Here is an 18838-nt window from a genome sequence, read left to right as displayed (position 1 = left end):
TGGAAAAAAAGAAATGATTTTAGACTTTCTCAACAGTCAAGAGGGTTGTTATGTATTTTTCTGCACTCTTGAAGGGAGAATTGCTAAAGGCATTTGACCCACAGTTTGAACACATAATTGGGCATAGACATCATTCCGTTGAGTAACTGGTCTATGTTATTAATTTAAATTGATAACAAATTTCTTTATAAAGTTATTATGCTTAACGAAAGACTCCTCAGGAAATATCTTACATTTCATCGTCGGAAAGCTATAGGTAGAGTTGCTTTTATGGCCGTCAAGGAAAAAAAATTAATTCAGCGATATTTTCTGCATTTTCAAGTTACAGTTTTGTTTATTTGTATAACCCATATGATATAACTTCTATTTTCCTACAAATGTGTGCTACTGAGTCAATTCCGACTCATAGCAACCCTACAGGACAGAGTAGAACTGCTGCATGGGGTTTTGTCTTAGTTATCTAGTGGTGCTATAAAAAGTGGATGGCTTTAACAAAGAGAAGTTATTCTCACACAGTCTGGGAGGCTAGAAATCCTAATTCAGAGTGCCAGCTTTAGGGGAAGGCTTTTCCTCTCTGGTGGCTCTAGGAGAAGGTCATTGTAATCAATCTTCCCCAGGTCTAGTAGCTTCTCAGTGCAGGGACCCTGGGTCCAAAGGACCTGCTCCCTTCCTAGTTCTTCATTCTTGGTGGCATGAGGTCCCCCTCCTCTCTGCTTGATTCTCTCTTTTACATCTCAAAAGAGATTGACTCAGGATACAACTTAATCCTGTAGATTGAGCCCTGCCTCGTTAGCATAATTGCCTCTAATCCTGCCTTACGAACATCATAGAGGTTAGGATTTACAACACACAGGATAATCACAGCAGATCTAAAAATGGTGGATAACGGTCATGGCCTAGCCAGGTTGGCACACATTTTTGGGGGACCCAATTCAATCCATAACAGATTGCCTAGTCTGTAATTTTTACTGGAGCAGGTTGCCAGGTCTTTTCTCCTGTGGAGCCAGTGTTGGATTCCAACTGATGACCTTTTTAGTTACTAGCTGAGCACTTCACCATTGGGCCACCAGGGCTCCTTCTACAAGCATTAAACCAAAAAAAAAAAAACCAAACCCACAGCCGTCAAGTCGATTCCGACTCATAGCGACCCTATAGGACAGAGTAGAATTGCCCCATAGAATTTCCAAGGAGCTCCTGGTGGATTTGAACTGCTGACCCTTTGGTTAGCAGCCATAGCACTTAACCACTACGCCAGTTGCTGTTAATTATTTTTCAGTTAACTTGACAGCCCTTTAAATGTGGTAGCATGATACACAGTAGGTTCTGCTCCTATAAGTCGTAATCAACTCGATGGCAACAGGTTTGGTTTTTGGTTTCTGGTCCTAAGGCCTTAATAATTGTTTGGAGGGCACTCAGAGGTAGATTGTTGCTGCATATTCATTCAGAAAGCATTTGTTGAGGGCCTAGCCTGTCCTAGGCAGTGTGCTTGTTACTCTTTAAGAGCTCAGTCTCATGTTAGAAAAAGACTTAATGAACAGATAATGGTAGGTGGTATAGTAGAGGTATGCAGTTCAAAATGATATTTTAGAAGAGTTATTCCACCTGTTCATCTTTCTGGAAGTGGTCCAGGTCAGAGTACTATTGTGTTATTGTTTATTTAATACTATGAACATACCATGTAACAGATCAGATTTTGTGACCTTAATGGATTCTAGTCTATCATTTTACCTTTTAAATGGCTTTAGCCATGAACTAGCTTAGGTTTAAATTTCAGTTATCTTTCTTCAGTTTCTTTTTGGAGGGGTAATGGAAGGTTTAGCTTTCACTAATGTTCTTTTGTATTGTAGTTTTCAAACTTGAGGTGGTTTAACCTTACTGCACCTTGTGTATGTATGTGTGTGGACCCACGTGAGTGAGTGCACGCATGCGTGCATCTGTGCGTGTGTGTGTGTTTGAGCCCCTAGTGTAGTGTATGTCACCATGATGATATTTTACTGGTGGGACTCTGGAAGCGTATTCTACAAGATACGTGTTAATAGAGAGAGGCAAGTGTTCGCTTAGTTATTAGAAAGTAAACAGTCATGGTAAATAAGTGTTTTGTGATTTAGCCTCGATTGCCCAGTACTGTATGATTTTATATGAAATTTTGTTACCTTAATTTAGTAGTTGAGGAAATTTGCATCATGTTTATCAGAATTTTTAGCCAAAACATTAATTTCAGTGCAGTTTACCTGTTGGTGTTGATAGGCTGATAGTTAATGTTATTGGTATTTTTTATTCATTGTATTTTATGGCCAGCGATAAGGTAAAGGTAATCTGATAATGTGTTGTTGTGTGCTGTCAAGTTGATGCTGGCTCATAGCAACCCTATATGACAGTCCCATAGGGCTTCCTAGGCTGAAATCTTTAAAGGAGCAGATCAACAGGTCTTTTCTCACGCAGAGCTGCTGTTGAGTTAGAATCGCTGACTTTTCAGTTAGCAACCGAGGGTTTAACTGTTGCATCACCAGGGCTCCTTAATCTAATAATGTATGGCTTACATTTTTTATAGTATTTCCTTGCTTTTATCCAGACATCCAGCCCGGGTTATTTTAATTGCTTTCTTGTCTACTTCGGGAAGTTCAACTCTGAGGATTTCTCCTTGGCGTAGATGGGGAAGCTATTAGGAAGAGAAAACAATTGAAACTTCTCAAGTGTGATCTAGTTTTTCATGTCTTCGTGAAAAAGGAAGCCCAACTGGGCTGTGTACATGGTTTAGAGAAAGATGTCGAAAAGGGTTGAAAAAAAAACCCACTTTAGCCAGGCATAGCCTGAATAGGATCAGTGACTAGGGAGGCATGATCAGAATCCTAGGAAGAAAATGTAAAGTGGGGAACTCTATGTATTTTTTTAAAAACCTTTTTATTTTACAGTAAGTTTAGAAAAATTGCAAAGATGGTGGTACAGAGTTCCTGTATACCTATGACCTAGCTTCTCCTTTGTTAACATCTTACATAACCCTGGTACATATGTCACATCTAAGAAAGTAACATTGGCACAATAGTGTTAACTAACCTACAGACTTTATTTGGATTTCACAACTTGCCCACTAATGTCCTTTTTCTGTTCTAGGATCCAATCCAGAATACCACATTGCATTTAGACCATGTGTAATTTTGATAAATAGATTGAGATTTCCGAGTGTTTTTGTGCTGTGTATGTGGTTTAATAATCCCCTCAGACCAGCCCTGAAGGGTGAAAGTCATTGACCATGAGAATAAATATTACCGCATAGGTAGTGTTTTGTACTCCTTGATTCCTAAAGTGCTCTTAACTCTGTAGAAGAGTTGGCTTTGCTCCCAGGAGGGTGCTGGGAAGTTTCCCGAGACGGTAAGAGCGGATCCTGATTGGGATCCCCATCCTGGGCTCTAATAACACCCTATGCTCACCTGAAGCATAGATTTTTACTACAGAGAACTATGAGGACTTGTTTACTTATCTGTCTTCTTTACTAAGCTGCGTGTAAGGCGTCAGGGACCGTCTTACTCGTTTGGGAACCCTTACGGTCTCCTGTAGTGGCCGGCGTGTGTTATTGTTGGCAGTTGCTCTGGAGTCTCGTCCAACTGATGGCAGCCCCGTGTGTGCAGAGTAGAGCTGCTCCGTGGGGTTTTCAAGGCTTTGAGCTTTCGACAGGCCTGTCTCCTGAGGTGCCTCTGAGTGGGTACAAACCGCCAGCCTTTCAGCTAGTAGATGAGCACTTTAACCATTTGTGCTACCCAGGGGGCCCTGCTTGGCATATGGTAGATGTTTCCTACACATTTGAAGAAATTAATACATTATTGTTTGGTAACACCGGTTATTAGCTCAGTGGAAATTTTGTTTTTAAAACCTGACTATTGAGTTTCTCCTTCAAATGGGGCCATCTTAAGTTGCCATTTTTGTGACTAGTTGAGTTTTTCTTTTGGGAGTCTTAAATAAAACACTATAGAATGCTCATTTAAGGTTGCTCTTTCCCTGATTACATAAATAATTTGTTTTCTTTAAAATTAAGAGTAGAATTGAAAGTAATGGATGCTGGTAGAGCTAGGAATTTTGTTAGCTTTTATGTGTGACAACTCTAGTCCCACTCCACTGGGCTGCAGATCTGGCTCTTTGCCTGCCACTTCATGCACAGTTAATGAAATAACAGCTTCCTAGACTTATTGAGGGAGACGGCTTGTCAGATTCAGAGAATTAATTTTAAAATTTCCCTGTTATAACCAAGATTCATTGGCCCAGGGTCATGTCACAAAAGCTGCCATGGTATGGGAACACAAGGCCTTTCCTAAATCTATGGATCATAGGCATGGTAGAGTTAGCTTTGAATATAGAAGAAAACATCAGGATAGGAGCAAGTAAGTTCAAGCTGATGTTTTCTTGATTTAAGGTAAAGAATGTGACTGGTACATAGATGAGCCAGTTTTCCATTTTATTTTTCTCTTGAACATTCCATGAAGTTATAAAATGAACAATGGTGAATTGCCACTTGTTCTCCGTTTTATTTATGAATCTTTTTTTTTTCCTTTTTGTGAACTGTGACGAGATTGACAAAAAGCATATTCCAGGCGACAGTTGAATCTAAGCTGTGCATCATATATCCTATTACTCATTTCATTTTGAGTCTGAATATTCTGGCTTGTTTTAAAGAGAATGGTGTAATAGAATCCAAATTGAATCAAGAAATGTAGAATTACTTTTGGCTTTGCCAGTTATTCTCTTGGACAGCCTAACCATTATAAGCATAAATTTTTGTTTAACTGGTGAGTGATAAGAAGATAGGTTTCACCATCCTCCTCACAGATTAGAGTGATTCAATACATTGAGAATGACCTTGTAAAAGCTTTTCTTTAAGACCGGGCTTAACCTAAAGGTGCATGCTATGATTGTGAAATTTTGTTGTTGGTTTTTTTAAGAACCAGCATTAGAAGTGCAGAGGTTTTGTGTGATTTTGAAGAGAATTGAGGGACTAAAACTGTGGCTAACTTTAGAAATATCATTTATTAGGTCTAATGTTGGGAGAGGGATCTGCTAGAAGGTAAAAGTCTTTTCCAAATTCAGAAATAGACCATACTTAATTAGTACTTGGTAATGTGGCAGGTTGAATTGGAAAGAAACAAAGGGATAATAAAACTGAATAACTGTGAGATTAATGGCATGCAGCAATTTAAAAAAATCTTGTTAAAAATTTTGATCAAAGATATTTCTGTTACATAACTTTTAGATAAAGCTTCTAGGAGAAAATCTTTGTGACCTTGAGTTAGCCAAAGTTTTTTTTTTAAATAGGGCACAAAAAGCATGAACTATAAAAGAAAAAAATTGGATCTCATCAAAGTTAGAAACTTTTATTCTTTAAATGGTACTTTTGAAGAAGATTAAAAAGCAAGCCACAGACTAGAAGAAAAGTATTTTCCAAACATATTCTGATAAAGGGTTTGTATTGAGAATATATAAGAACTCTTACAACTCAATAGTAAGAAGACAAACAGTCCAGCGTTTAAAAATGCTGAAAGATTTGAACAGATACTTCGTCAAAGAAGCTGTATAAATTGCCAGTAAGCATATGAAATGGAAAATGCAAATTAAAGCCACAGCAAAATACCACTTCACACCTATTAGAATGGGTAAAATTGAAAAGATCAACAATGCCAGGTGTTCAAGGATGTAGAGCAACTGGAACTTTCATACGTTGCTGGTGGAAATGCAGAATGCACAGCTGTTTTGGAACATAGTTTGGCAATTTCTTGTAAGTTAAAAATACACTTACCATATGACCCAGCAATCCTTCTCTTAGATATTTACCCAAGAGAAATGAAACGTGTCCACACAAAGCCTTGTTCCTGAATGTTCTTAACAGCTTTATCTCCGTGATAGCCCCTAACTGGATAGAATCCAAATGTCCATAAGCTGGTGAATGAATAAGCAAATTGTGGTAGGCTCATATAATACCAACATGTGTATACCAAAAAAACAAAAACAAAACAACCCCATTGCTGTCAAGTCGATTCCTACTCCTAGCGACCGTATAGGACAGAGTAGAGTTGCCCCATAGAGTTTCCAAAGAGCAGCTGGTGGACTCAAACTGCCAACTTTTTGGTTAGCAGCTGAGTTCTTAACCACTATGCAATAAAGAGGAATGAACTACTGATACATGTAACAACATGTGTGAATCTAAAAAGTGTTATGCTAGGTGAAAAAAAATGGCCACTCACAAAAGGACTACATTCTGTATGATAACCTTTACGTGACGTTTTGTAAAAGGCAAGACTAGTGATAGAAAGCACAGCAGTGTTGTGAGGGGATTGGGGAAGGGGGCTGGCTGCAAAGGAGCACCAGGAAACTTTGTAGTTATGAAATGTTGTATATCATGATTACATTTTGTTGCATAACCTTATACAGTTGTCAAAACTCTAATTGTATAGTTTAAATTGATTACTTTTATTGTATGTAAACTCTACCTCAGGAAGCTGATTTGCTCTGCCTCCTTGATTCTCTGTCACCATTGATCCAGGCTCCAAAGCTTAGAAAATTCAGATTTGCCCTTGGCTTCTTGCTCCCCTTTATCTTTCTTATCTCATAGGTCACAAATCCTGTTGCTGCTAACTGAGTGATAAAATATGCTCTAGTCTCTCCCCCTTTTACTGTAGCCAGTCCTAACTAATCCCTTGGACTAGTATTATCTTACTTGGTCTCTCTGCCCTTGCCCGCCCTCCTCTTCAGAGTCTCCCTCACATTGCCCCCAGCATTACTTTCTTCTAAAATGTGTGATTCACTTCCTCCCTTGGTTAAAAAATACCTCTTGGTATTTTGTTGTTGCTTATAGATATAAACATTAAATCCTATGTCACTAGTTTGAAGTTAAAATAAAATCATATTCTTTTACATTTTCAAGTGAAGTGTTTTTTGAGCTCGCATTCTGCCTATCCCAAGAATACCCCTTTCCCCTTTTTAGGGTTCTTATCAAAGAAAAAATTGCACCAGACAATGTTAAAACATGGCAAGGATGATTTTCATTCAGAAGGGAGTTGCAGGAGAGGGGAAAGGAGTAAGTAAAGGGAGGAAGGAGCACTGTAATTGGCACAGGGGACCACTTCAGTGAGAGAGGAGAGAGAGAGAGAGACACCTGAACTGTGTGGAACCTCCGTTCTGCTGAGACACAGGACTACAGGCTTTTCACAGGAAAGTTAAAGGGGGTGAGGGGGACAGTACTGGGTCGGTGAGGTACCAAGGTTGCACTTAGGGTCAGTTTGCTTGTACTGTTTTCTTTTTTTATAATCAGGCCACTTGGATCCTGGGAGATCCAGAGAATGTAGAGGGGAATATTACAAAGGGAAAACTAAAGTTATCAAACAGTAAATCATTAAGCCTTGCTCACTTCCTTGAAGTAAGTCCTATTGCTTTTCAGAATACGAAAGGGTGGGGTGATTTCTTTAACATTGCCTAACTCCTTTGGTTATCAACCAGATGACCGTAGGCAAAGTATTTTCGCTCTCTGTTTCCTGAACTGTAAAATATGGATAGTAATAATAATATGCTTATCTTACTTGGTTGACATGAGGATTAAGTGAGATAGTACAAGTGAAGCACTTCAAACAGCACTTGGCACATAGTAAGTTCTCAGTTAATGTGCACTTTTGTTGTTATCACCCTCTTCTCGAGAGAAAACCAGACAACTCCATATTTTGGATTGTTGTTTCCACATGGGATCTCTCTGGAAAACCAGTTAGTCTTTCAGATAGCCGCAGTGCCCTTTTCCTTATCCACTGTGGGTTGGGCTGCAGTGGCATGGGTACAAACCACCATCATAACCTGGCAACCCAGCAGCCTGGTTTGTGTGCAGCCATTTCCCCAGAGGCACTCCCGTAGTGTCTAGGCACCTGGGTTTAGTTTCCAGCCTCAACCAGCTCTCTTCTCTCTAATACTCCAAGTCTTGCTCCCCATGAGCAGCTGAAGTCTTCTCTTTTTTCAGTTCATCTCTGTTTTACATATGAGGCAGTGGAAGCTGAGAGAAGTTAAGTAACTTGTCCAAGGTCACTCAGTAAGAAGTTGTGGGACCTGGATTCACGCTGGTAACTACTACACTATAAAAAAAACTGTACTTAAAATCGGTCACCCTGGTTTAGCCCCAGATGGTCTTTCTAACCACCCACATCATAAACACTTTACTTTCACAGTGCTGAACTTTACTACTTTCTTGACTCTGTCCTTTTGCCTATGCTGTTCTTTCTGCCTAGTCCTTTTTTTTCTTCCTTTCAAATGTTTACTCATTTTTAAGTAATCAGCTCCATTGTCTCTCTAAAGACTTCCCCATTCTCACAGGTAAAGTTACCTCTCTCATTCCTGTGACCTCCACATTTTGTCTGTTCCTCCTTTATGACACTTGCCATATTGTAGTTGTAAGCCTACTTGTCCATCTCCCATGTTGCACTCAGAAGGGGCCCTATCTTATTTATCCTTGTGACTTTAGCTTTTGGCACACAGTCTGGCTTATAGCAAATGCTCAAGAACTGGGAAATGAATGAAGCAGAGAGATCTAAAGATGTGGGTGGTCAGTGAAACCACAGATTGAAATGCCATGAAAAGTTTTAACAAATGATTTTAGGCAAAGAGAAAATACATGTGTCTAGCGACAGAGAACGAAGCAGAAAACTGGTATCATTTAAAATGTGAGTGTATGGAATGGGTGGTAATGGAGCAGTAGACCAGAAGTTGAAATGGGATGGAGGAGTAGTGCTTTTCAAACTTTTTGGCACAAGTACCTCTAATGGTAGAGGGTCAAAAACCAATCCACTGCTGTTGAGTCGATTCCCACTCACAGTGACCCTATAGGACACAGTAGAACTGCCCCATAGGGTTTCCGAGGCTGTAAATCTTCATGGTTGCAGACTGCCACATCTTTTATCCACGAAGTGGCTGGTGGGTTCAAACCACAGACCTTTTGTTTAGTTTTAACCCCTGTGCCACTAAGGGTCCCTGTGGTACAGGATAATGGCTATGTCGCCCCCTGGGGGCTAGGAGCAGTACCTCAAGCAGCCTTCCTGCCTCAAGTACAAAATATCTGTGAATATTTTGAACATAAATTATAAATATTACATTCCAGTTTGTTATCTATGAGTTTATTTTAACATGAAAATACTTTTTTCCCTACCTGCCTTATCCTCTAGTAAAATGGATGCTGCAGGAACATGTGTTGTTTATCCTCTGGCTTCTAGCACATTCTGGCATGCCCTGGTGCCCAAATCCGGGAAGCATGGAATGGAGTTATAGTTATAGCAGACTAGCTTTCTGTGATTTGGGGGACTGCCTACTCAAGAGGATTATGTCATGTAACCGAGGAGGGTGAACTCATCTTGCTCTGACTAACGAGGCTGTTCCTGGAAGGCTGCAGTCACTTGGAGGCACCTCATTACTACATCGCTGGGGACTAGCTGGAGAGAGTTCACAGAAGACCCGCAGGAATGGTTAAGAGACTAGAGGGGCTGACTGATGAGGAAAGAATATAAATGAAAACCGTATAACTTGGCTGAACCAAGATAGCAGGAAAACACAACTGTATAAATATCTCAAGATCTGTTGATCTTTATGGGGGAGGGCAGTCTTTTATGGTGGGCCTTTTGGGTTGGGGAGAATAAACCAAGGATGAAAATGAAGCAAAGGAAAAATATACATTAATAATAAATCAAAGTATCTAATGATGCACTTTATTTCTTTGAACCTCTTTAGTTAGGCTGGAGCCCTGGTGGCTGCAGTGGTTAAGAGCCCCACTGCTCACCAAAAGGTTGGCAGTTTGAATCCACCAGCTGCTACTTGGAAACCCTGTGGGGCAGTTCTGCTCTGTCCTATAGGGTCACTATGAATTGGAATCATCTCAACGGCAATGAGTTTGGTATTTCACTAAAGCTTTTTTTTTTTTTTTACAAAAACAGGCGGCTGTCCAGATTTGGCCTGTAGGCTGTAGTTTGCAACCCCTGCTGTAGACCCTTGCTGCTGAAGGAGTCAATGTTACCTGGGGGCCTGTTAGGCAGAGCCTTGGGCCCCTTCTCAGGCCTGCTGCTCTAGAGTCTAGGCCAGAGCTTCTCAAACTTTAATGTGCCTGTGAATCACCAGGGGATTCTGTGACAGTGTAGACTCTGAGAAGTAGGGCTCAACACCATGCTAGCCACTGGAAGGTAAAGATGAAAAGACCCGGTCAGTGCTTCCGGGAGCCCACACTCTCTTAGGAGAGACTGCTGTGTAAACAGAGAATTACAATGCAGACTAGTAAGTACTATAATAGATGGATTTTCAGGATAGGAGTATCATAAAGGAAGAAGTTGATTCTTTCTGCCTGGTGTAGGGGGCGTCCCCAGAGGCAACTTGGGCTAGGTCAGAAAGGGGGGTGGTGCTTGAGTTGGACTTTGAAGCTCACTAGAGACACTGAGGCATTGGGGTAAGCACGGTAGTTCGTGGGGGAGTGGCGGAAAAGATTGTAAAGAGCTGGGAGTTGATTTAATAATCAAATAGCTGATTACAGGGCTGGTAACCTGCTAAGATCATAGTGAATAGAAGTAAAAGTTTGGTATATTCTATTTTAATTTCTTTATACTGTTTCTTTACTCAAAAAAAAGCGTAACTTGTCTGTTTCCCCACCCCTTGTTAAAAAAAATTATTGTACTTTTGAGGAAGATTTACAGAACAAACTAGGTTCTCATTAAACAGTTAGTACACATGTTGTTTTATTACATTGGTTAGCAACCCGATGACATGTCAACACTCTCCCTTCTCGACCTTGAGTTCCCTATTACCAGCTTTCCTGTCCCCTCCCGCCTCCTAGTCCTTGCCCCTGGGCTGGTGTGCCCCTGTAGTCTCATTTTGTTTTATGGGCCTGTCTAATCTTTGGCTGAAGGGTGAACCTGAGGAGTGACTTCATTACTGAGCTAAAAGAACGTCTGGGGCCTTACTCCTGGTTTCCCCCTTTTTTTAGGAGAATGGGTCTCTAAAAAGTATGTTTTTCAGAAGTAAAAAAAAATTTTTTTAATGTATCCTTGCATTGTTAAAAATTTGGAAAACACTAAAAGGCATAAGTAGAAAAACAAAAATTACTTAAAATGCCATACACCAGATATGAATACTATTGACATTTTTATGTTTTTCCTTCTAGTCTTCTTTATGTATTCTACAATTATGCTCATACCGCGTAAACAATTTTGGCCTGCTTTTTCATTTAAAATGTATTTTATGAGCATTTCCCTGTGTTGTTACTCCTTAATAAATGTCATTTTTAATGCTCATATAATATTCTCTTATGGAAAGATCTCTTATATGGATCTCATAGTTTATGCAGTCATTCTCTTGTTTGTGGATTCTTTAGGCTGGTGCCAGTTGCTAGGTGACCCAGATTTTGGCTCATGTCTTTGGCAAGTCTATTGCCATATTTTAAAATAAATGCTATACCAAGCCAAGGCAAACCTGTTGCCTGTCGAGTCAATTCTGATTCATAGCAACCCTACAGGACAGAGTAGAACTGCCCCATAGCTTTTCCAGGGAGTGGCTGGTGGATTCAAACTGCTGACCTTTTGGTTAGCAGCACAGCTCTTAACAACCGCGCCACCATGGTGAAGATGCAGTAGAATAGGCGTTAAAAGCATGAATTCTGGATCCGGATTGCCTGGGTTGGACTCAGCTCTACTATTTATTGTGCGTAGCCTTGGGAAAGTACCTTAACTTTTCTGTGCCTCAGTTTTAACTCATCCGTAAAATAGGAATAATAATATCTATGTCCTGGGGTTGTGAGTTAATATTTATAAAGCCCTGCCATGTGGTAAGAGACTGTCTGTTTTCATTAGTCTCTTCTCATTCGTTTTACAGCAGCTGTGTCTTTATATTGCATGGCCACAAACCCCCTTTCTGCTACATTTAGTTCATGAGTATCTTTGGACGTTACAGACCGACTTTATTGAACTTTACTAGGCGATTTATCTTGAAAGTTCACACTTTTTTTTTTTTCTACTCAGAGTAGCAGATTTTACTGATTTAAAGATAAAATCAGCTTTGTTTAACATGTCTTGCAAATACATACCTGAGCACAAAGGGAACAGACCGCACAAGCTGATGATCAGGTTTTAAAACTCTTGGTTTCCTCTTTTCAACTGGACATTGTCTTGATTCGTTATCAGGGTTTATAAGGCCTTCCCTAACCTGGCACCACCTACCTAGGCTTTTGTCTCATTTTTCTTCACAGTTGTTTCCAGACCGTGTGCTGCATCTCCGTTAACCTCAAACTGGGCATGTGGTTGTGGTAAAGCTCACTCTTTAAATCTGCGCTCTAGTTTGCTTCTACAGGAGGCCTGGGATCAGCTGGTGTGCTTGAGCTTCCTCCTGGGGAGTGGCACGGTTACAAGCACTGAAGTTGCCAGTTGACGTTGATTGTGGATTTGGAGAATGACCTCAGGGAAGCTGTGGAGTTTTAATTGGGAAAGCTTGGTCAGAGTTTACCAAACCCAAAAATACCCGTTGCCACCCAGTTGATTTCAACTCATAGTGACCCTATAGTACAGAGTAGAACTGCCCTGTAGGGTTTCCAAGAAGTGACTGGTGGATTCAAACTACAGACCATTTGGTTAGTAGCCATAACTCTTAACCACTACACCCCCAGGGCTCCACTCTTCATTATTCTTAGTGTGCCAGAGTTTCCACTGCCTGTTCTACCTTCTCTTTTTTGTTTTCTAGGGATTCTCTTTCAGAAATAAAAACCTATTCCACTAATTTTTTTTTTTTTTTTTTTTAAGAATAGCATCCTGGAACACCAGAAGAGATGCATCTTGTGGCTAATTGTGCCCTGCACTAGAGAGAAGTCCCGGGATGACGTTCTTGGGCTATATTTCTCCAGCCTGGAATTTACCCAGTTCATTCGAAAAACATTGACGCTCTGCTTGTCGTGACACATCCCAGTGAAGGTCTGATGGACAGACCCTTTCTGTTGACCTTGCAGTTTTTTTTTTTCCATGTGGAAGTTGGAAGATAAAGGTGAAAAGGGCAAAAGTGATCTGCTTTGGTGAATAGGAGTGCCCCTCTCAGTTCTCAGAACATGGGCCCTCGTTTAAAGGTAAGGTAATAGAATAAGTTAAGATTCAATTGTTTTAATGGTCTGATTGAGATTAGAAGCACCCCAGTGGTCATGGTCCCCAGACCGTCTGTTAGCCCAAGACAGGAACCATTCTCAAAGCTGACTCTTCACATAGGGATTGGACTGGACAATGGGATAGAAAATGATATGGTTGAAGAATGAGCTTCTTGGATCAAGTAGACACATGAGACTATGTTAGCATCTCCTGTCTGGAGAGGAGATGAGAGGGCAGAGAGGGTCTGAAGCTGGCTGAATTGACACAAAAAGAGAGAGTGGAGGGAAGGAGTGTGCTCTCTCGTTAGGGGGAGAGCAATTAGGAGTGTATAACAAGGCGTATATAAATTTTTGTATGAGAGAGTGACTTGATTTGTAAACTTTCACTTAAAGCACACACACAAAAAAAGATTCTGTTATTATTGGGATGCAGAACATGGATCCAGGGACCAGTTTCTAAGCCTCTTCAGCAAGGGCTGATAGATGTTGAAGATCACAGGTGTGCTAAGAATTGACAGTTCCCCCAGCGGGGTAACCTGGAGTATGGAGAAGTCAGTGTTGCATTTTTCATGACTGATCTTCAGTGTTAGGGCTAAAACTTAATTTGATATTGTAATTATGAATCTTTATACGAAAATAAATAAATAGAAATGCAAAGGGCTTTAGAACATGTATGTCAAATCAGCTTTCTAACATTCTCTTGAGATAGGTATTTTCAAGTATCCCCTCCTCACCTTTGTAGGTAGTGTGAGCCAAAGCGCTGTGGTATTAAGCAATTTACCCAGAATTCTTTAGTAAGGAAGTAATATTTCTGTGCTAGATAATTGATGCTGCATTCCATTTTCCTTTGTCATGCTTAATTTTTATTTCCAAAGATTAAAAAAAGTACCTTAAGAGCCTTTTTCTAATTTTAGCTTCACTGTAAGATTCCTCCCAGCAAGAGTGGTTAGTATCTTTCATACTTTGATTTACCTGCTTTATTACATCTTTTCTCTCAAATGCTTTACTGTCTTTATGATTCCATTCTTTTTCATGATTTGGTATTGTGTAAGGTTAAGTAAGAGCATTGGGCTTCAGAGTCTTAGCAGTGTCACTCAGCTAGCTGTGAGATGTTCGGCAAGTTAACTTTTCAAAGCCTAGCTTTTTTTAATCTATAAAACGAGAAGAATAGTGCCTTTCTCACCAAGTTGTGACAATTACTTAGGCTAATACATGTATGGCACTTAATGCGTGCTTGGTTTATGGTAAATGGCTCAATAAAAACAATAACACAAATGAAAAAAGCAAACCCTTTACGTAGAGTTGATTCTGACACATGGTGACTTCATGGGTGTCAGAGTAGAATTGCACTCCACAGGGTTTTCTTTTATTTTTTGTTGTTGAAAATATACATAGCAAAATGTAACACCAATTCAACAGTTTCTACTTGTACAATTCAGTGACATTGATTACTTTCTTCGAGCTGTGCAACTGTTCTCACCCACTTTTTCTGAGTTTTCCTTCCTCATTGACATAAACTCAGTGCCCCCTCAGGTTCCTATCTGATCTTTTGAGTTGCTGCTGTTAGTCTGATCCCATATATATAGATCTTAAAAGAGCGTAACGCTCAAGGCAGGCATTCTTTACTAGTTAAGCTAAACTGTTGTTTGGCATTGGATCTTCAATGGCTGTAATCTTACGGAAGCAAATTGCCAGGCTTAGAGGAGTAAACCAAACCAAAACCAAACCCAGTGCCGTCGAGTCGATTCCGACTCATAGCGAACCTACAGGACAGAGTAGAGCTCTGTTATTCTGCTAACTTAGAGTATTACAATTTGCTGTATTTATAAGGGCAAGGACACCAAAGAGATAAAATACCCACATAATTGAATTGTATAAAATAGTGTGCTGAAGGCTTAACATACTGCTTCCTTGTGCTTGAATTAAATTCTGGGAGAGTTCCAAAATAATTTTAGGGAGAAATGTGAACAGCAGGAAGTGGAAGATGCCATGGAAACGGTTGTAGAAAATAAAAGCTTAAGATAATGAAGGTAGAACCATAAAACTGGATACTACATCATGCGTAAGAGCCCATGGAGAGGACCCTAGTGGTAGATATTTGATACGTACTCGTGGAACTGACGTAAATTGGCAACTTTTGGGCTGAAGATCTTATAACCACTGGCTCAAGTGAATGTACTGCTAATTAGAGAAGTCTTTAAAAACTGTATTTAAAGGAAGATCCCATCTGGAAAATTCCTAATCCTTAAGCATTCTGTATAAAGAAAAGAACAGACATTTGACCCTGTTCATTCAGCAGGTATTTTATCCATATTAATTGCAGTTACTATATGCAATTATGTTGGATGCTGTGGAGGATTTTTAAGGCTAGTCTTTACCTCATGTTATTAAGGAATTTTCCCAACTCATGACTTGTGCCATAAACTTGGCACTGCCCTAATTTCTCCAAAGAGCAAGAGCCTCGAGACCACAAGTCCTGTAACACCAGCCACATATACTCATTTCCTGCTGAGCGCTCTGGCTCTCCTGAGGACCAGAGGTTTTTCATCCAGGATCAGCTTGAGTGGCATTCAGCCGAGAGAGCGCCTAAGACAGTTGAACTGTCATCTAGCACATCTTCTAAGGCACAGATTGTGCTTTTTGAGAGATGGCAGCAGCTTTCCAGGAGACAGGATGCTCGTTTGGGAAGGAGGCCTCGATAGCTGTGACCCCACCTTTTGAGTCCGTATATTGTCTCTTTAGAATAGATCCTTTTGGGAGCACTTTAATACATGTGCATAGACAGTGCTGCTGTTCCAAGTGTGGGCTTCTTTTTTGGTAGGACTTTAGACATCAGTCTGAATAGTGATTTTGTGAAACTTGAGAAGGTCATTCTTTAAACTCTCTGTTCTTTGTGGGTTCCATTGGACATATTGTTATCAGAGAAACTAATGGCCATTTTCTGTTCCTTTCTCTTAAAATTTTCCAGCACAATAAACAGTGAAAAAATAAAATAAAATAAAAGTAAAAGCATACCCCTTTTAAAAAGCTGGCTTGGCTTCTCCCAAATCTGAGCCTAGAAATTTTCAATTGTCTCTAAGTAATCCTCTAGAGCTGATAAAAGGTACTGGCTCGAGATGACACCGATAACCTTAAAAAAGAAAAAAAAATTTTCTAAGAAGACTGAATTCAGTGTATTGTATAATGGAGAGCATATATAGCCTGTACTGAGCTCAAAAATTAAAATTTGACAGAATGATGGTAAGATATGGATATTATTGTATGTTTTTTTTTTTCTTTGGCACTACCTTAGGATGGCTCCAATGATAGGATATTCAAAGATTGAAGTCTTGTGTCCTGGAAACAGAGTAATAAAAGTTTAACAACAGCGAATGTTTCCCCCCAGGCTCCTGTCCCTGCTTCAACTATTCTGACCTTGACAAGCATCACTTAGGATGAGAAATACAGTTGCCTCTGCTGAGCCCATCTTCCATGGGGCCCATTAGTTTGTCTGATTGGTGATAGCACAAATGACTTCCCTTACCAGCTGCTTATTATCCGGATGACCCAGGGTTCATTTTAATTACATAATGCCAACATGATAATAGTACTTCCTTTTTAAAATCCCCATTTTATGTAGCTATTTCTGCTTAGATGGATTACTTCCAGAAGGCAAATATAAGTGGAAAGTGACTTCATTATCCTCTTTGCTTGTGTTAATTAGTACCACTTTGCATGGGTGAGGGAAACTGTCTTGGGATCCCCAGATCTAAGAAGATGAAAGCTATGTTATTGCACTTTCCAATTAGCAGGAAAGCAAGTGGCTATTTGTGGTATTTCTGGGGTGGTCAGTAAACTGGAAATCTTTAGGATGAATGATGCAGTCTTTGTTTCTCTGAAATATGTCTGAAGGCACCTGTCAGGCTAGAGAAAGAGGACAGGGATAGTAAGGCTCTAGACTAGAGAGGGTTGTTTGGCTCAGGCCATATGCTCTGGTTTGTCTCACTCTGAGATGGCTGTAAGGAAGAATTGGAGAAAAGACTAAACAAGTTTTCTTTTGCAGCTGCAGCTGTGATCCTCGGCTGTCTGTTGGCATTGAAGAGACCTGATGTTTTACGTTATTGGTAAGTTATGAAAAGAACCTTCTTTATTATCTTTTTGTGATAGTTGCTTACATCCTTTTTGCCTCCCTGTCTAGCCCCTTTCCCCTTGAAAATAGACCTAAAAATGTTTCCTTTCATGCCAGAATGCACCATCACAGAGTTGGCAGTGAAATTCATTCATTTGGGTAGCATTTATTGAGTAATTATAGTCAGTGCCAGACACTTTTTACTGTAGAGTCGAAGTAGACTAAAGCAAAAATCTGCCTTCAAGGTGTGCATAACATGAAGGAAAGACGGTTAAATCAAAAGAGAAAAGTTCTACTAGATGAATGTACACGAGTGTGAGGGAGCCCAGGAGAGGAAACTGCTAACTCTAGCGGAGGCCTGGGGAGGGCTTTTTGGAGGATTCGTTGCCTGAAGTGAGACTTGAAGGACGAGGTGAGTTTGCCAAGTGAACAAGGGAGGCGAAGGCTTCCAAATGGCAGGGACAGAATGCACATTCTTTTTGCTACTTTTGTGAAAGCCCAGCACATGTGGAGGTTGGAGAGTTGCAGGGGAGCATTATATGTGGTCCACGGTGTAAAACAAAGGTTGGCAAACCTTTTCTGTACAGGGCTAGATAGGAAATATTTTTGGCTTTGAGGGCCATGTGGTCTCCGTTATAACTACTTGACTGTATCAGTGTAGTGCAAAAGCAGCCATAGATAATATTTAAATGAGTGTGGCTGTGTTCCACTAAAATGATTTACAGAAACAAGCAGTTGGTGGGATTGACACGAAGGTTATAGTTACTGACCACTGGTATAGAAGTTCCTCTTTTCACTCACAGACAGGAGTAGTGACCCAGTGCAGTGTTTCTTTGAAGTCTTGCAGTCTCATCCTGATATCTTGCAGCTTTTGAGAGATGGCTAACCTGTTCCATAATGAGAAGCTGTAAAGTGTAACTGGCAGATGGTGTGTGTGTTCTCTCTTTTACATAGGTGGAATCACAGTGTCTGTGGTTGCATTCTTCTTCACAATTAAGTTCCTCTTTGAGCTTGCCGCACGTGTAGTCAGCTTCCTCCAGAATGAGGACCGTGAGCGCCGAGGGGACCGGAGTATTTATGACTACGTGCGGGGAAATTACCTGGATCCTCGGTCTTGCAAAGTCTCCTGGGATTGGAAGGACCCCTATGAGGTGGGCCACAGCATGGCCTTCCGAGTGCATGTAAGGGAATGTTTCTGTCTCCATACCCATTCGGATTTCTGAATCATTTGCTTTCCAAAGCCCGGTTCAGTCTGTAGGTGGTGTTGGCCTGGAATGTTAACGTTTTTCCTGGTCTCTCGACCCCTCCCAGGAACTTGGAAATTAGTTAATATGTGAAGAGTCAGGAATTTCTCTATCATTTTGGTTTCATAGGTGTTTAGCTTTGAAGAAGTATAAAGCTTAATGCTATCTTTTCAAAATAAGAAAAATATTACTGAAAAGAGTAGACGTTATAGATCAGAGGTCAGCAAAGTACAATCCTAGGGACAGATCAAGCTGACTCCCTGTTTCTATAATTAAGGTTTATAGGAACACAGCCATACCATTCATTATGTATTGACTGTGGCTGCTTTCAGTCCTGAATAGTTCCAGCAGTTGAGTTGTTGCGTATGGCTC

The 18838-nt window shown here is 40.4% G+C and overlaps 1 protein-coding gene across 7 annotated transcripts in view; it reads left to right on the top strand.

Moving 5' to 3' along the window:
• AREL1 (apoptosis resistant E3 ubiquitin protein ligase 1) overlaps positions 1–18838 on the top strand; it is a 41177-nt gene that overhangs the window by 2607 nt on the left and 19732 nt on the right. For 4 of the 7 annotated variants that reach the window (XM_010588746.3, XM_003408769.4, XM_023546363.2 and 1 more), the window contains exons 2-4: positions 12783–13099; positions 17157–17217; positions 18177–18403. In XM_010588746.3, the coding sequence (XP_010587048.1) occupies positions 17202–17217; positions 18177–18403 (243 nt within the window). In that variant the 5' untranslated portion in view covers positions 12783–13099; positions 17157–17201. The remainder of the gene's footprint in view (positions 1–12782; positions 13100–17156; positions 17218–18176; positions 18404–18838) is intronic. The other 3 variants (XM_010588747.3, XM_064292749.1, XM_064292748.1) reach the window with 1 other exon arrangement.

The sequence above is a fragment of the Loxodonta africana genome, chromosome 10 (genome assembly GCF_030014295.1).
Source record: "Loxodonta africana isolate mLoxAfr1 chromosome 10, mLoxAfr1.hap2, whole genome shotgun sequence".
Classification (NCBI taxonomy): Eukaryota; Metazoa; Chordata; class Mammalia; order Proboscidea; family Elephantidae; genus Loxodonta; species Loxodonta africana.
This window is presented reverse-complemented; position numbering and strand designations above follow the sequence as displayed.